Here is a 19,093-nt window from a genome sequence, read left to right on the forward strand (position 1 = left end):
AATACATACTGTGATAGACATGTGATTAATACTGATTGATGATACATCTGATAGAATACTCAATATATGAACTTTTCACTGAACTCTGATCTAGAACCACACAGCATTCTGGGAGATGTAGGCAGAGGAAAGACTTTAACTGCTTAACCTCCCAGAGCTAGCTAAGTTAGGAGGGTGGCATCAACTAACTGACTCACTCTGTGATTACCTAGCAACAACGTATTGAGTAACTTTCACAGTGCAGACTGAGCCACTGTGCCTAATAACTGTTTAAAAATAAAAACAATGACTTGGAATGAAAACTGGATTAAACATGGGAGATCATGCCACCAGTCTGGAAGTTCTTCAGTTACTTAAAACAGTGTTTTTCAACCTTTTTTGAGCCAAGATACATTGTTTTAATTGAAAAAATCCCGAGGCACACCAACACCCAAAGATGTAAACAAAGATACTCTGTAGCCGCCTATATTACATATAGTCATTCTTATCAAAGTGTCTTGAATAGGAATCAAATGAACACAAAAACGTATTTTTATCACATTTTACATTTCTTATTTCAAATTGCACTTAACATGTCCACTTCAAAAATACACCTGAACAGCCACAACACTGTGGTGTTAAATTTAAAGAAGTTGTAGAAAACTTCAAAGTGTTTTACAAACTAATCCACAAGCATTCTTATAGCCCAAATACAGAAAATAATTCTTATTCTGAAAGAAGCAATAATATTTGCGAAAGATTTCACTTCATATTCACTGTTACAATATGAAGAGTTGCATGTACAAAATGTCAATATCTGTATATTTTACCCACCTAGTGTGAAACCTGAGCATGTTTGGATGAAAACAGAACTGATTTCCTGACAGAAATTGAAGACATAGCTCTTCCTCAACATCTCAGTCTCTCTCTGGTTTTAGTTTTTATAGTAACCAGGCGTGAGAAGCTCACTTCACACAGATATGTTGTGGGAAATGGACCCATGTTTTTTCTAAGTACTGCTGAGCTTCACTGTCTTTTCCATCACTGTCACAGTCTTGCTAGATTCAGTGCTCTCACCGCTACCTGTAACATTCATGCATCACTAATTCTCTTGTTTTAATGTAAAATGCTCTGTACCTACTGCCATCTAGTGGTAAGAAAATTACATGATTACACCACTAGTCACTACTACAGCAGACACTAGAAGATGGCATTATTTGCAGATAATTCATTTTCAAAAAATCTTTTAAAACCAATTGCCGTATTTTTCGGACTATAGAGTGCACCATACTAGCGCCTTCAACTAAAAAAAAAAACTGGAAGCTGCTCCCAGTTTTCCATAAGGACCCAGCAGTGGGCTGCGTCCTAATAAATCTGCTGGATATATTAAGGACGCAGCCCTTCGTCTCCAAAGTCGAACCAAGATTTCGTTCACACCGAGCTTAAGTGCAGCGGCTCTATTTCCCTCCTGTAGTGCCAGATCGACAGCCCTCAACTTAAAAGCTGCATCATATGAGCTTGAAAACATTTCTCTGTCGTGCCTGCTGCTAGCATGTGGTTGTTCTAAATGAAAATTAGCGTGTTCTTCTTTGATTTCCAATTTTGACTTCCAATGATTCACTTCCTGCTAGAGAGCCCCCTGGTGGTTGAAGAAAAATCCACTGAAAAGCCACACAGGGCTACAATCCGCATGGTTCAAAGCTTAAGAAAAAAGTAGCAGCTTATAGTCCGGGAAATACGGTACCGTAGGTGAAATTGAATAATTTCCACGGCACACATGACGATCACTCAAGGCACACTAGTGTGCCGCAGAACAGTGGTTGAAAAACATTGACTTAAAACAATCAAACAAACAAACAAAACAAATAATTATCAATAGTGATATATAATACGTTTTTCCGCCATACTGTCCAGCTCTACTATCCAGCATGTTCTCCCAACATTATCTACCTCGCTGAAGCAGCCCAGAGTTCCTCTGACTCCCACCAATCACTGCTGCTGTATTCTGGTCAGCAGCACCTGCAGGTTGTTCATCCTCAGAGCAGAAGAAATGGAACACCCTGTCTGTTATAGAACACTCATTCCTTGAGAAACTATATATTGTTGCAGATATAAAAATCATTGTGTTTGTTACATAATATTAACCAGCTGCATGATTCTGTCCCAATACAGTAAGTTCATGTGATTGCCTGTATTTCCCTTCTTAATTAAATGACAAGCAGTTGACACATGAATCAGATGAATCCCCTGCAAAGAAAGGCGGCCATGTTGCGAGTGGAGGAACATTAGCTTGAGAATGACTGGGCTCCAGTTAGAGTTCTTGATTTAACCCTGGAGCAGGCCTTGTTACAATTCACAACAGGAAAGCTGAAGAGGCGCTTTGAGGCTTTTGTGTGAAACACAAAGAGGAAGAGGCTCATTAAAGGCAGCCAGCCATATCATGCATACACTCCTGCTGTAGTGGAGGGCCTGGAGGAGGCAGGAGCTTGCTACTCACTTGCGTTGCTGTCTGCCAGAGTGTTGAGGTTGCCTGAGATGTCTCTCCTCCTGAACAGACACACCACCTTCGCCTCTACATTTCCATTGGCTGTCTGCAAACACAGAATGAGTGGTTCAGGTCGGAACTATCAGGAAGAATAAGTGTGACTCTCCAAGCTTCTGTTCCTATCTTCAATCATTTTTACAATTCCTGGTTTCCCACCCAGAGAGGAACGCATGAAATGTTTCCCATCTAATTTGTATTTTCCTTATTTTACATGGAAAAATAAATGAATAAGGCTGCCATTAAATACAGCTATGGCTCAGTTTGACCCAGTGCAGCTTTGCTCCTTCTTACTTTCACTTTCTACCTGTAAATCAACCACTTTGTGCAAAAGCCACTGCTGTACTTTGTAATTACGTATTTTGCTGGTTCACAGAATAAAATGCTTAAGAATTTTAGTGATGCACAATATATCGACACCAACACCTAGGGCTGTATAAATAAATCAATTCGGCGATATATATCGATATTTTACACCCTCGGAAAGTATCGATTTTTCATCCGCGAGTATCGATCCATTGAACCATAGGGGTCCATAGCCTTATAGCTCTTTTTTAACTCTAGTTTGTTACGGCGTAGCAGCAAGACTCTGCCTCCCTCAGTCTCACTTTCAACATGAGCTTAAAGTGCATATTATAAACTACATACCAGTTTTTAAATTGTGTTAATAGGCCAAGTATAACCGGAGTTATGCTAAAATTAGTAAACCATATTTTTCTGATTGTCAGAGAAATGTCAAAAGCGACGCCATTCCCCGGCTTTTCCGATTATGTGAGAAGGAATGAGCTTCCAAACGTACAAAACGAAACGAAACATTAGATTCCTGTGTTTTTGGAAATGTAAAATCTTCAATAAATAACGATGGGCTGTATTTTGCTGCTGTGAAACAAAGTAAAGTTGCGCAAGTAACCGTGAAAGAGAAGCGGAACGGAGTAGCGGCGCGAACGGAGCAGCTGAAAAAGCAGTGAGATCACGAAATTAATGCAAATTTCGACTCATTCACTTCGTAATTAGTTTTTAGCTTAGCGGTTTCTGTTCTGTATATAAAGGATTACCTGAAGAATGAACATGGGTTGATAACATCATAAGCGGTCGCGCAGCAGCGGCGCTGTGTTTTGAGCAGGAAGACGAAGAGGAAAACCCCCCAGCCGGAATCCGCGGTGCAGTGAGGATTTCCATGATAACAATGGCTGATCGATCAATTTTATTAGCAACAGACAAAGAGTGTCAGAGACTGAGAGAACTATGAGATCCTGGCAGTCTGAGAGGCAGCTACTCAGAGATCCAAGCAGGGGAATAGCGGCGATGCGTAGCTGCAGGGAGTCGATCACTACGGGGTGAAGAGGAGCCACTACTTTAATAGTTAGAAGAAAGCAGCTTACAGCCACGGCTAACTCCGGAAGCCAAGGTAGAAAAGCCTTTTTCCCCATATTCCAAAAGACTGCATTTGTGGCTGCATTTTTACTCCAAAATGCAGCCATAGTGTCCAAAAGAAAAAACATGCAATTATTTGCATATTGAGAGTCTACAGAGGCTGATAATCTCCCCACTCTTTAAACTTTTGAGTTTTATGTCAAATCCACATGAATTAAATGACAGAAACTAATTCTCTCACTGCATCTTTGATTCATTTTGTCCAGCTGCAGACTTAGACTGTCCAATAGAGTCAGGTATTGTGTAGTTGGTGCTTTTAATCAGTTTTTAGTTAACTAAATTCAAGTCTATGGAACATAAAATGTCACTAAAATCACTCTGTTCTTCTAAAATCGTTCAGAAAATTATAAAAATGCACTGAATCATATCGAATTGTATCGCTCAACAAATATCGTGATACATATTGTATCGTGTCCAGAATATTGTATCGTGAAATTATTGCATCACTACACCCCTACTAACACCAACGTTTAGGTATTGTTCTGACAAGTAAAACTGGGCCATTATTAACTACCAATATTGATTTCCATCTTTTTGTTAAAATTGGCAAAAAAAAATTTGGATTGGTGCATGTCTAAATAATTTAAAACAAATGTCTGTTCTGATCCCTGTTTGTTTGAGCAAACAAACAGGGATCAGACAAACAAACAGTCACTTATGTGAAACATAACTCCAGAATAACTCCTGCTGGTCAATATTATTCATCAGTTTCTTTACACTAGACTAAAAGCAGGAAATAAAGAAAAATACTTTAAATGATCAGATATTAAAATAGAAGCAAAGGATCCCAAAGTTGAGATAATGCAGTATTTGGTTACTGAATCTGCTTTTTCCAATTAGGACAGAAAATGATAACCAATTACAATATGACAATTTTATTGTCACGTTTAGGGAAAAAACTATAAATAGAAAAACTATACGTCGAAGGTAATTCAAGACCTATTTAGAAAAAACTATGAAAGTTTTGCTAACCTTTATGGAAAAAACAATTTACTATTATTGTTGCTAATAGTAAGCGGGTATTTCTGTCTGTGTGCTTCCACTTGTCTGTCACTTAAAAGGACCAACACATTGCCAGCGTCACAAAGACACGCCCCTCTGTCTCCTCCCTTTAGCATTCCTCCTATGAAACAACATAGCAATGGCATCTGGCAATGCAGAGATCCTCACCTTAATACTTCTTAAAATAAAAGTCGTATGAAGTGAAACATGAAAGTTCAGACTGCAAACACTTTGAGAAAAAAAAAATCGGACATGTATCTGATTCAGTTCCACGTATGGAAGTGGCACACATCAGATTCATTTTTGCTGTTCACTCTACAGTGAAACAGTCGGCTATGGGTTGCATTTGGACAAAAATTTAAAAAAACAACAACATGAATTTGGGTCTCCTTTGCCTGCTGTGTGAATGTAGCCTAAGAGTTGTTTTACAAACCAGCCAGATCACTCATCCTCTGTCCACAGCATTAACATTGAAAACTGTTTTCTGTTAATTGTTCTTTCTAGAACTGCTCCTGGTTCACTAGCTCAGCTGCTCTGTTTGGTGCCTCGATGTCTGTGAGACCATCAGCTGCTCTCCGGCAGCTAACAGTCTCCTGAGTTTTTCTCCTTTGAACGATTATCAAGCTATTTCCACTAACCAAACCAAGTTTATGTTCAAGAGCATTTGGGCAAACAAGGCTTCTACTGACTTTTATGCACAGATGTAAAGACTGACTAATTTGGATGACTTTTTCTGGAAATTAAGTATATAGTCATTTCCCATCTCATGTGGCATCAATGTAGATATTTTGTAAATATCTGTATTTCACCCAGTCCTACATTCATTGACAGGAATGAATTCAAATACAGGTGGGTAAGGTCTGATCTGACAGGTTAAAATGATCCACCCAAATCAACCCTGACATGTTAGCTGGAGCAGGATGAACTATGAAAAGTTAAAATGATTATGCAAAGATATATTTCAACTCAGGCCTCAAGATTTAGAGCTCAGAAGAAGTTACATGTCAGATTACTAAAGACTTCTATTTATTTCTGGTGAATTAGCAAGTCTTTTGGAAATAAATGACAATTAAAATGATAGAGCTGTGTGTGTGCGTGTGTGTGTGTGCGTGTGTGTGCGTGCGGTTAGAACATAATGACTGCTATCTAAAAGCCAGTTTGCCCTGTGTGCAAATGAAAATTTGATGAAAATTTGTTTCATAGATTGTACATTTCCAGCCGGTCACCAATATTTAAAAAGCCTGACCTGCCAATTCCAATTATGGCCAACGGTATTTCTTTTTAATCAGAAACGCTGTTAAATATAGCAACAAAGTCACTAAGTTGGCCACAGTGGGATGATGGTTAACAGTGACCTGGTGGCCAGTCTGTCTGTCAGTCTCTCTCAAAGCAGAGAGAAAGTGGCTGATGTTCAGATTTTTGTGGAGGAAGATAAAATCAGTTTCTTGTGTATGGGTCGATTGTCCGTCACCCAAAATTAAGCAAGTGGGAGTCAATTTATCGTTGCACCTTTTTTTTAACAGAATTGAGAGTTTAACTGGAGAATTTTCCTTTTACCCAGAATAGTTTCTTTACTCTAACATAAAACAAATCTTTTCAATGACAAGTAATCTACACAATAAAAATGACACAATGTTTTCATGTTACATTACTTTCAATCTGCACAGGAATAAACAAAAAATCTTGTGTAAAAATAACATCTGAATAACTAATATTATGTTAGTAAAGGTTTAGTGAAAATGTGTTCAAATGCAAACAGGGCTTTTATACCCAACAGCAGAATTCAGGTACACCAGCACAATTCATTCAGAAAAACTGACCTACAGCCTTTAACCCAGTTCTCTGAATTCAGTAGCTTTTAGCTCTCATGGTGAACTCCACAAGTGCTTTAGAGCAAGTGGCTTACATAAATGAGCTTAATCCTGTGACAGGGAATCTGCCCTGTGTCATATGTTGCTGTTGTTATGGTAGTGGGTTCTGAAGCAATGCCCTGTCATTTGAGCAGCCATAATATACCACAGTTTGCAAGGTTTCAACGGGCCGCTGCACAGAATAGGGTTAGGTTTAGCTGCTGGTGAGAGTTGAACACAATAAAAACTACAAACATCAACTACCAACCTTGTTGAGCTCTTCTATTCTCCGGATCAGGTATGGGTTGCTGGAGGAGTTCTCAAAGTAAACGTAGTCTGAAACAACAAACAGAAGAAAAAAGTTCAACCCATGACCCAGCTTCAAAAGTTTTTCAAACAACACAGTCACTGCATAACCCAGAAATGCTCGTATGCACAGATGACATGGGGGAATTGAGAATTTGACGTCCAACACAATGTTACAACTGCACTACTTCAAGGTGGTGGTGGTCACCCTCACTTGACCCCAGCTCAATGAGAAAATAGTGAGGTTCTTTTTTTATTGAAAACAGCAGCAGGCATCAGACTGAGGCTACTTTTTCTGTAAAACCTTATTGTTCAAAAATAATAACATTCTTTTTATTTTCCAGTGACTGGACAGATGATTCATTGTGTGGGGATTATGTTTGCTATGAACCCAAAGAACAACAACAGGAGGAGTGAGTCAGTGACTCTATGTGATCTGCTGGGTTTGTTTAGATAGATTTTAATTACATATCATCATACTGTTTGATGATATGTAAAAGAATAGTGTTTTGCCCTTTGGCGCTGTGCACATGCGCAAAATTTCCATATGTATAAGTAACTTTATTGGATGTTACTATGGCAGTTTTCTGGCCGATCATCGATCTTTAAAGTGTCTGACCTGCTGATTTTGGCCCATATCAATGTTTTGTCTGAAAATGGCTAAGTTGGTAACAGTAGGTGACTGCTGTTGACCCCGCTGGTGCAGATGTGCAGTACAAAGAGAAAAGGGTTCTGTTCCGTTAACTTGAACCGTTCCAGACTTTGAGCCATAGAGGTCTGCTGTCACCCAAGGGTGGGAGGTCACATCTGCTTTTCCATGCATAAAGATGAAGACAAGAACGATTCAGTATGGATTAATGTCAAAATGTGATCTATGTGAACGCATAGTCACATGCACCCGGAGACGTGCTGTATCAAGTCAAGTTTACATTTCAGCAACAAGACAGTTCAAAGTGTTTTATGCTGTAAAAACATAATACAGTAAAGAATTATGAAATAAGCAACAGACATTACATTTTGTTCATATGCCATGTACAACTAAAATTAAACATTCTGACAGATGACCAGGATTCATTTGAATTTTGTTTCAGATTGTAACTGAATGTGTGTTCTTTAGAGCATAAGGTCATAACCCTGATACGAGACCCAGTTCATCTCCCCTCTGCCATGTAAACCTACAGACAGCATGTAGAATGAACATGCTGTCAAAGACTCATCAGTTCAATCAGTGATTTTCCCTGTGGATCTGATAAATGTGGTTTTAGGATTAACACAATTCATTTCAAAAGTTACTCTCACAAAGTTCGACTGCTTCTACTAATGTTTTATGCTACTTCTGGAGACTCCTTCCCCAATATTGCTCTGTTGGGTAAGAATAAGCAGAAGTGCTAGTTAACAGATGAGCAAGCTGTGCCTGTAGTGCACTCCTCATTTACTATGTTTCTGCTACAGGAGAAGCACATATAACTAACCTCAGTTGCTCAGCCACACTGCAGTCATCTGTGTTTGATTCCTGAGATTTAGGAATGAACAGTTCCTAAAACAGTTCACATCACAGGAACAATGCAGGAAAATGATGCAGGGTAACTAGCAGTAACAGTGATGTCCTGAGTTCACATTGACTGTTTAAACTCCACATGTGCTTATCAGCTGCCTGACGCTGCCACGGCTCCAGAGAAATGTCTGCTGAGCTTGCAGTGACATCAGTGATCATTAACGCCATCAAACACATCAGCTTTACACACACACACACACACACACACACACACACACACGCACAGAAAAACTACCTGTTAAAGGATAATCCTCAGAGTGATTTGTGTTGACATTAAGCAGTTGCTTCTTGTGACTTTTATTTTAGGTGTGATCTTGATATGAAGCCTTCAACATCCTGACAAATGACTGTATGTAAATGAAACTGAAGTCATCATGTGATTAACATGTTTACTGAGGCAATTGTGTCATTTTAAAGCCGTTTGTCATAAGTACAGCAGATATTGAGCAGTTATTACTGGGCAGCAGAAGACCCCTCCTTGGGCTGCCACCTTATCGTGGTGGAGGGTTTGAGTGTCCCAATGATTCTAGGAGCTATGCTGTCTGGGGCTTCATGCCCCTGGTAGGGTCACCCAAGGCAGACAGGTCCTAGGTGAGAAACCAGACAAAGCGCAGCCCAAAGACCCCTTATGATGAGTAATAACTTTGGATCTGGCGTTCCCTCGCCCGGACGCGGGTCACCGGGGCCCCACTCAGGAGCCAGGCCTGGAGGGGGGGCACGATGGCGAGCGCCTGGTGGAGCGTCACCTCTCTGGTGGGGAAGGAACCGGAGCTAGTGTGCGAGCCTTATTTCACAGATGGAGCGCCGCTTCTTCTCCACCTGGTAGTGAACCTCTGCTTAAAGCTGCAGCATCTAACTTAAAAAAAGACATTTTACATACGTATTAAAACTTTCGCTGTCCTAACATGAGACAGATAATCTCTAAAAAAATAATCGATCTCCTCTGCTTACTCCCTTTTCTGCATAATTACTCTGCTCAGTCAGAAACAGCCAATCAGAACTAGCAGTAATCAGACTCTTTGCATTATTTAGCCTCTTCAGAGCCTTCATATGTTTTCAGTCTGTTAAGGATGGTATTACCGATAGCAGTACAATTTGCACAATGCCTGTTTTTTTCTTGGAAAAAGGTAATAAAAAACAAATTTTTTTCTAAATTAAGGTGAATTCATGGTTCCTTTTTCCACATAATGTAACCGGTAGTGCTTTTGATTAAAAAAATAATAATTATGTGATCGGTATCGGTGATCGGCCCTCATGGGTGATCGGTATCGGCAGGAAAAAACCTGATCGGCACATCTCTAATCAACACTGCAAGAGATGCTTACATCCCTGCACAGAAAAACTGTGCAGGGATGTAAGCATCTCTTGCAGTGTTGTTATCAATTTAAATAACATTTCTGCTCTTATTTAAGCATATCTGTTGGTTGCATACTTTTATTGTCACTTATTCTAAATAATCTATTGTTTTTAACTCACAAATACACAATAACTTTATGCTACTCAGCTGCACATTCCTTTAGATCAGAGGAATGTGGGTAATATTTGATCATTGTACCCCTAATGTACAATAAGCTATTCTGTTTTTTTATTTTTGATACGTTTGTCTTTGTGTGAAGTTACATGCTTCAATTCAACCTGAATTCCTCCCACTCTAGGACAATAAAGCATATTTCTGTTCTAATATTTAATATCCACATCACAAATCTCTCTCTTCCTAATATGGTGATGAGTCAGCAGCAGTGGTTTGTGTTTAAACCTAAAGCCCAGCACAGCTTATCGCACTTTGGGGACAGATACAAAATTAACAACAAAATGCTGGGTGTAGATCCATCTGCTCATAAAACAAGTATTGGCCTTTTAAAAAAAGAAACATGACTTGGGGAATAAAATAAATGCAGACAGACTGAGATATTAGAGGATGCTTAGAGCAGCCGGAGGCCGCCTGCATCTCGGTTCCATTTGGTGAGTCCACAAGCAGGCAGAGAGCCTCATGAGGATATGGCTGCTTTCTGATGCATCACCACAAGCAGAGGTGGAAAAGGAAGAACTCTGAAAGGGAGAGGATTTCTTGCTCTATTTAACAGCAATGTAAAGCCTGAATAGGGAAGCATCACATTGCTGTACACAGTGAAAGAACATGGCATCCCCCTGTTACATAACAGTGGGTAAGAGTGAACAGGAGGACGTGCACTTTCATGTGCCTAACATGACTAATTGTAGCTGTTCAGACAGTGATGCTGGAAGCTTCTCCATGGTTTGTTTCCTCTGACAGAGGAACTGCAATCCAGGAAACACCGCATGTCTCTGTTTTCTGGATAGTTCTGAGCTATATGTATGCACATCTGAGAATCAGGCATCATTTGGAAAAAATTAACAACAAAAAAAAGAAAAAAAAAGAGAGGATGTCATTGAGTGTTTGGTGTGGAAGAGCTAGGATAAAGGAGACATTCGACTAAGAAATAGAAATATGTCAACTCTGAACTGTGTGAATCTAGTGTGGAAGTTTGTCAGAAATCCAGCCTGTCCAGTTACATGTCATTATTTTTTAAATTTAATAGGGGTGCACTGAAAAATGGTCTTCGATTTTTTTAATTTTGGGAGATTGACGATCGGCCAAAACGTACGTAAGAAACCTATATTATCTATATTATCCAGCGATTTTCTTTCCCTCCATGAACATCAGCCTCTGCCCCCTTCTGGTCTGTTGTGTGACAGGTTTGACTGACAGACCCCCCCACGCCCCCCCCTCAGGAGATTACATCTGGATGTGTGTGGTTAACAACAGTCCCCTCACTGTTGCCAACTTAGCAACTTTTCTGACAAAAATAAAATTGGAATGACCAAAATTGGAACCATTAGGTCAAACATTTTAAAGATGGCGATCGATCAATACGCTGCAATTGGTGCAGGCCTAAAAATTAAGCAATGAGCACGTCGTTAAACCTGAGAATAAGCAATAAGATTTTTGCATATTTGTCATGAAATGCCTATGAAAGCAAGAACTGCAGAGAATGAAACACTGTTGAGTCAAAGCAAGTCTGCCATCATACAAAATTACAAAATATTCATGTCTTAAACTACATTCATAAATGTTAAAATATTTACACCAACAGAACCTAATTCGTTTAGAAGAAATTAAAATCTGAATAGATTGCTGTAAATTTATAATGATCTCCATTCAGTCCTGTCCAATATATCATCTTCCACAAGTTCACACAATAAATCTAAATTCTTACAATAGAGAACATTTAATGAACAGAGTTCTACTGTAACTGTCATGACAACACCGGTGTCTGATTTTCAGTGAAGGCCTCAGAAGTTTGTTGGAGAGCATTACACATCACCCTGAATCCACCACAGAGAAACATGGTGGTGGCAGAGTTCTGCTGTGGGAATGCTCTCCTACAGTGGAGTCGATGTGGAGATAAATGTAGCTACATGAAGAACATGAAGCTACATAGGAGGAACTGTTGGGCCCCTTCCACTGGCCGTTCCTCCAGCCGGAGCCATGATGGGAGAGCATTCATGTTTTAGAATGTAATCCCATTCTAAAACAGTGAAGCATTCTAAATAGCTGCACAACAATTGGAAAAAAATGTTGGTAAATGTTGCCATGACTTGCATCTGCTGTTTGCTGCTTTGATAATGAGATGATTGTGCTGCAGTCTCTTAATGACTTTAAAAACCACTTTAACATGCTCCGAAAATATTTTCTGCTGCATTAAACAAGCATCCCCAGCTTTTTAACAGACACAGTTGGCCTGAACATAAGGTACCTCTGTAATTAGAAAATATTTATTACAATCCAATCCGAGCAGGTCTTTGCAGTATTGCAATTGCGCTAAGGACAAATTAGTAATGCGACGTGAAGGCCTACATTAACCTGATTCAGACTTTGAAAACGATTTTTTACTGTTTCTCTTCATCCAATCTGCTGGAGTTTGAGCTGTTTCACAATGAAAAATCTACAGAAATTTTAGACATGGCATAGACAGTCTACAGCCTAGACTGTAGACTGTCTATGCACAGTCTACAGTTTCTAACTGCTGCCGTTCTACACAGTAATGAATCAGAGGGCTGTATGCTAATTTTTGTCACGCTTTTTCTCAAATTTATGTTTTCTGCAATGCCAAAGAGGAGACAGTAAGCAGCTTACAGTCAGACTTGCTGTTTTAATCTCTTTTTTTTTTAAAGGAGTAAGAATTTTTAATCTTATGTGACATGTTAGTCGTAAATTTCTGATGATTATCAGGAATTTAAAAATGTTGATTTAAAGGAGGCAAAGATACTCTCTCAGAAACCCAGTTGCACCTAAAGTTGCTCCTGCACAGAAAGAATTCCCTTGTATTTTATACAACAGTTGCAGGAAAAGCAAATTTCCTAACCGCAAGCAAAGCTCCATGACACTACCTGTCCTAGGAAAGCTGATCTGCTGATGCCAGAACATTCAGTGTTCTGGTATCAGTAGAACTTTGGAAGTTCAGGTTGAATTCGGGTCACAATGCAACCAGTTGTTCATCAGAGGAGAAACTGGTGTTTCTACAGGTAAACCAAAACATATTTAAACCCTTTCATATTAATTTTTTACCTAAATGAATGTTAAGATTCACATCTTGTCAATGCTCTGAATTTTTTCTAAACAAGTCTTTATACAGTCTCTATTCGTTTGAGAGTGATTGCCTCATTGTTACTTGCATGTAACTTTTCTGAACAGCAACACTAAACAAAACCTCGAGTTCTAGACAAATTAATGCATTTTGTGTTAGTGAACTCCACCTTTAATTCTTCTATCAATCTGGGTTTTGTTTACAGTCATACATATATGACAAATATAAGTAATGAAGAACAATCGACTATTAAGATCCCCATCTATACACCATATTGTTCAGACCAGTGTTTAATCAGCATGACCTAAATACCCTGCGGACCCTTGTGAGTGCTCACACAGCTAAGCCTGCCACACTGTCCATAAAACATATCTGTCTCTGCGACAACACTCTCCGACTGAGAACACCTCTTTCTAACGTCGTAACAAGATATTGTGAATAAGTACCAGAAACAAACCAACCACATGTAAAATAAAAAGTATGCTTCTCCAAACAGTGCTGTTAAAAGCTACGCGGATAAAAACGGATGCTAGCCAAATGACAGCTATAAGTTTGTGTCCCTTCACAGTGCTCATATTTACTCCCCAGTACTGAAGACGAAGCCTTCAGAAGTATCAAACGTGATTCGTTATGTACAGCATCTCTGCTCACATACACCTTTCATTCAGTGGGGTTTTACACACGCCATTATTCTAATGAGAAAGTTTCCTAACACGGAAATTCGAACATGTATTCGGGTATTTTGTAAGTATATAATGTACAGAATATAACATAACTCCGAGTGTTCGGCTGACTAAATTATATTATTAAAGTTATATGAGATTTAAACTATTCTACTCTAAGCCATTTTTAAAATAACCTTCATTCTGTACCATCAGGTGGCTTTAAGCTAACTAATTTTAGCATTCACGGTTAACTTTGCTAGCGTAACAAATGAAGCGATATGGCGAAGCCAAGCTAGCTGCTACAGACCCCGCGAGGTTTGGGCTTTTTAGCGGCTAATGCTAATAGCATGGAATTTCCATTTTCACTCTTCAACATTGGCGCCAATTTAAAAATTATCCCGCAAATGTCCAACTACATGAGCAATAAGCTTTTCGAGGTGTCATATCTGAGTCCGTAATGTGTTTTTTCCCTCCCAAACTTTTCAGAGAACAGTTCACGGAACCCGACAACAATCCGCCGTGGGATATTTGTTGAGACAACTATATAGCCGGGATATCGCATTAATGTTTGTAAAAGTTGCATGTTTCATCTGTGGTGTACAATTAAGCAACAGTATTAGACATATTGATTAAAAATTTTAATATATTTATTTGCAAAATCTCATTACAATCGTATGTTTCAATGAATTGTGTGGCGTTCTTTCAAACCAAACTTGAAGCACGCACGAAGGCTAAGTGACATTGAAGTCGGCATCTGATCCGAAGTTTCAGACCCACGGCTGTTGCACGGATTTTAGGGATTCTGTGCTGGATTACTCTACTCTGCCTGCACATTATTTTGCACACAGTATTTGATTCGAGAAACTTCCCTTGTTATTGTTTAAGGTGGAAATTTTTTTTAAAGCTATTTTGGCATACATTTACAGTTGGGTCTTGCATGCAAACAGTTAATTTTTAGTCAAGTCAAATTTGTAGTAAATTCTACGCTGTTTACAGACACTTTCATATAGTTTGTAATAACCTCATTCTCTTTATGACAACATGTATTCAATGTTTTATTTTGCATTGGAAATCACATTTAATATTAAATCCATCTGAAAACTCTTAGAACGTTTAGACTGGACAGAATTGATCTACTCTTTATTCTTTTAAATGCTTCAAAACACAGATTCTAGGATTTAAAGTTTAAAGGACCTGATCTATTGTCAAAATACAATGACCACCATTAATATTAGATGCGCATGAGTCAAGCATAGCTGGAAAATATGTTATTTATTAAAGCAATCAATTCCAGGTTTGAGCTGTCCAAGAACTGTACCTTTCAACTAGATTATTTATTCTCATGTATGTTTACAAAAATTGTGTTTAAAGAACCTTTAGACAGTGCCGAATAAGTCAGTTTAAGTTGGGCCTTTCGGATTTAGGATTAGACCTGATCTAATTTAGTCCTGTTCCATAAAAGAGCATAACAGATTTTTACTCAAGTGTCTAATCGGTATATATGAATCTAAAGCTAACTTCAGAATCATCGAAAGCTAGGCTATAGCTAGCTTGAGTTAGCAGCTAACCGAATAGACAGCTAGCGGCTAGCCACCTGGGTGTCGAAAACGAACAATCACATCGTGTGCGTGCGTGTATGTGTGTGTGAGTGTGTGTGTGTGTGAGGCGAAAGGGGGGGTCTCAAATATATAAACCATTCCTTACCTCCCACTCGGTACATATTGGCCGCCATCCTCTTGCAACCTGTATTAAAATCAATTCCAGGGTATTCCCCGCTTGGGTAAAAAATATCGACGGCTTCTCTTTTATTCCTTCATTTATCTCAGACACCCCCGCCGCGAAACAAAGCCGGCTCCAGGCTCAAGCCGAGCTGTGGCGGGTAAAAAAGTTAAAAGTTTCCCTTAGTAAAGCTCCGGAGATAGTCCCCAAAAAACAGAAGTATCCTCTTTTCTTCGGTCCCTCAGACGACCTTCTCCTCTTCTTCACTCACTCATTCACACGCAGCTAGCCTGTCTCTTACTCCACTCTTCCTCCCATCCTCCGCTCCAAGCTTCATCCTCCTCTTCTTCACCTCCGCTCAGTTCAGCACACACACTCGCACACGGAACACTCACTCACAGGTCCCCTCCGACAGTGCGCGAATCGTCATCTTCGGCTATTGTCGACAATCTCCGGCAAAACCCACAACTTTTTTCATTGGATCCTGGTTAGTTAAGAACCTGACCTTTGGCATGAATGAGGAAGAAACAGGGCATTTCGTGCAAAAATATTTGACAAATATAATGCTTATTAAGACTTGATTAATTATTTTTGTAATAAGTCTTCTAAAAAAAGTATAAGAAAAGAGTGTAGATGACAAAGCTCAGTTAATGTAACAGAATTGTTTGACTGTAATTTATTTCCCACAGTGAATGTAAAAGATTTGTGAGTTATATTGCTCTGTCTTTAAACACAAGTACACTAAAGATTTCTGATAAATTTAGTGTTGTATTGCAATACAAAGCTTTAAACGAACATAAGGGACACAATCAAAACCTTAAACTTTATGTGTTTTCATTCTACATACTAAAATGAATATTTCTGAGCCTTTAGGAATAGATATCACAAAATTTCCTACAATCAAGATGAACTTTCTATTAGTTTTGTTTAGACATCAACTCGAAATCTTTCATGTAACATTTTAGCCAGAGCTGCTGTTGCATTTTAACATCTTTCATAATTTGTACTTTATTTGTGTTTTCCAGGAAAAGTTGTAACACACCACTTTCAGTGCTTATAGGTACTTTTACACATTTCAGTCAGATGTGGAGATTAACCCTTTTAAGAAATGAAATATATGCTTTACATCTGTTTGGCTGTTAAAAAAATCCATCTGTCTACAATTACAAGTCAAGAAATTTCAGCCAGATCAAAAGTTCAATTTTAAAAATCAAACCCTAGTAATAAATATATTGTTTGTATTTCCCACTATATCCATACAGAATAATATTAATACAAAAATGTTCTCAACCAACTTTCAGTTTTCACTGAGATTCTCTACAAAGCTCAGTTTCATTTTAAAGGTCCATCTCACATTAAGAGGGTCAACACTGCCCCCTAATGACAATTAAAAAATAACACAACTTTCAGTTTTTATTTTTTTGTTTGTATTAATAATCAATACAAAAATCAAAAAAACATTTACTATAAGTAATGATTTTCAAGTACACTGATCTAAGGTCACAGAAATGAATGAATTAGTAAGATAAGCAGGGTTCCTGTTGACAGGAGTTGTTCTCCATTTTGTTTCATAAATGCACAAAAACGGCCAACACTGGTCACTTCTGTTTAAAGTACAAAAATATAGAAGAGCATTTCTATAGGCACTATGGCATACTGTATGTTATAATGCAACACATAAACTCGACATGACTAAAACAGGCATGTTCACAGAAACTATAAGGTAATAACAGTCACATTATGCTCCACTCAACACACATGCTAACTTTCCTCACCACTTACACATCAGAATGCAAAAGATTCTGTTACACGTGTCAGTTTCAGATGGATTTACGAAGTATTGGTAGGGGGTTAAAATGGACATTTTCCCCTGAAGAGAATCCCTCTGTGTTCATGAGACTGACGGCAGTGATGCAGCAGAGGCTAAATGAAGCTGATCACTGATTAGCCTCAGTGGCTGTGAGCAGACAGCTTCCCTCCCTTCACTGGTAGTACCAGCAGCTCCGTCTAGCTGGCTGGAGGCTCCGGAGAGCTGGTGGAGGTGGAGGAGGCAGAGGCCAGTGTCTCCCTGCTTTCTCCCACCCCACTTCCGGTCACCTTCCACTGCAGAATGCAGGTATCCTTCCCACCAATGGAGAGAAGGTGGGAGTCATTGTGGGTGAAGCAGACGTTGGTTACGTGACTCCCGTGGCCCTCGTATTTGTGACTTGGTGCCTGGGGAGGGGATAGGACATTGAAGAGAGGTTGCAAAGGAAGCTCTAATAAATCCCTCGTTTCCTCAATGTAGGATATACTTTTTGAAATCCTGTCGCCACATGATGACAATGCCGAATACAATTATACTCATGTACTAGTGCTTATTTCTAGTTTCAAGTTTATTTTTCTATGTACACTTCAGAATTTCTACCAGAAACGACTATTAGTTCCTGAAGCCTGTTCTAAAACCTGTGAAGATCGCTTCTTTCAATCAGGCAGGCAGTGGGTGGTGGCAAATATTTTCAGTTTATGTTCTTTTGATTATGGGTTTTATTTCATTTCACACAATTATTATGTTGTTTGTATTTAATTGATCATCTGGTTTTTTTTTTATCTGTGAAAGGTTCAATATAACTAAAGTTTCCTTAAACTGAATTAGTAAACGTGACTGACTCATTAGACCTGCAGTCCAACTGAAAAGTCTTTTGATGTAGAGTGACTGTGAAATGAAGGATGACTGTGCCAGCAGTACCTTTGGCTTAGGGCAGGGGTACTGGAAGAGGTGGACCTTACAGAAGTCATCGGCCACTGCCACCACCTTCTCATTGTGGGAGCGACACAGGGCGTTGATGTCTGTTCCGTCTGAGCCTTCCAGCCACACACCTGCAAACCACAGAAACATTGGCATCAGCCTGGCTCCTTATCCCAAAGCCACAACGTTTACTTGCAGAGTGTGTTTGATGTTTCTCACCTATGACATGGAAACCCAGCACACAAGTGAAAGAGGCCCATTCTCTGTCTTTGCTCTCAAAGCGGTTCCTCAACAGCTTGCATCCTCCGGCAATGTCCCCTATTAAAACATATTGAGAGAAGTCAAATAGGCTCTATAGAAAAGATGTGCTCCAAGTGGTTCAAGCCTCTCCTTCTTATGGTCTGCAGTTAGTTTAGTTGATCATTACTACACATTTTTTCCTGGTGTGATAATGGAATTTTTTTTTTCAGTTTATAACATCCGTAGCTGCACAATTCTGGATGTGTACTTACAGTAGAGGATCTCATAGTCGCCTGAATTTGACACTATGTAACAGCTGTCTTTGGACCAGTCAAGATGAGTTATGAAGCTGGAGTGTCCCTAATAAAAAAGACAGATATGAATGTAGATTATTTTATTCTTCAGTTTTCTTTTTCTTAATAAAGAAAATGTCATTATAAACATGAATATAATGTAGATAAGACTG

The 19,093-nt window shown here is 39.0% G+C and overlaps 2 protein-coding genes across 3 annotated transcripts in view; both read right to left on the minus strand.

Annotated features, from left to right (window-relative positions):
* Nucleotides 1–16,066, minus strand: part of mta2 (metastasis associated 1 family, member 2) — a 36,759-nt gene extending 20,693 nt beyond the window's left edge. Inside the window, exons 1-3 of the mRNA XM_081599455.1 lie at nucleotides 15,645–16,066; nucleotides 7,076–7,143; nucleotides 2,477–2,570 (exon numbers count right to left, since the gene is read on the minus strand). Of these exons, the coding sequence (XP_081455581.1) occupies nucleotides 2,477–2,570; nucleotides 7,076–7,143; nucleotides 15,645–15,672 (190 nt within the window). The 5' untranslated portion in view covers nucleotides 15,673–16,066. The remainder of the gene's footprint in view (nucleotides 1–2,476; nucleotides 2,571–7,075; nucleotides 7,144–15,644) is intronic.
* A 993-nt stretch (nucleotides 16,067–17,059) lies between these two features.
* eml3 (EMAP like 3) overlaps nucleotides 17,060–19,093 on the minus strand; it is a 57,437-nt gene continuing 55,403 nt past the window's right edge. For both annotated transcript variants that reach the window (XM_008434932.3, XM_008434933.3), the window contains 4 exons: nucleotides 18,900–18,987; nucleotides 18,607–18,705; nucleotides 18,388–18,518; nucleotides 17,060–17,873 (listed from right to left, as the gene is read on the minus strand). In XM_008434932.3, coding sequence (XP_008433154.1) covers nucleotides 17,667–17,873; nucleotides 18,388–18,518; nucleotides 18,607–18,705; nucleotides 18,900–18,987 — 525 coding nt within the window. In that variant the 3' untranslated portion in view covers nucleotides 17,060–17,666. The remainder of the gene's footprint in view (nucleotides 17,874–18,387; nucleotides 18,519–18,606; nucleotides 18,706–18,899; nucleotides 18,988–19,093) is intronic.

Source organism: Poecilia reticulata, chromosome 18 (genome assembly GCF_904066995.2).
Source record: "Poecilia reticulata chromosome 18, P_reticulata-male-v2, whole genome shotgun sequence".
NCBI lineage: Eukaryota > Metazoa > Chordata > Actinopteri > Cyprinodontiformes > Poeciliidae > Poecilia > Poecilia reticulata.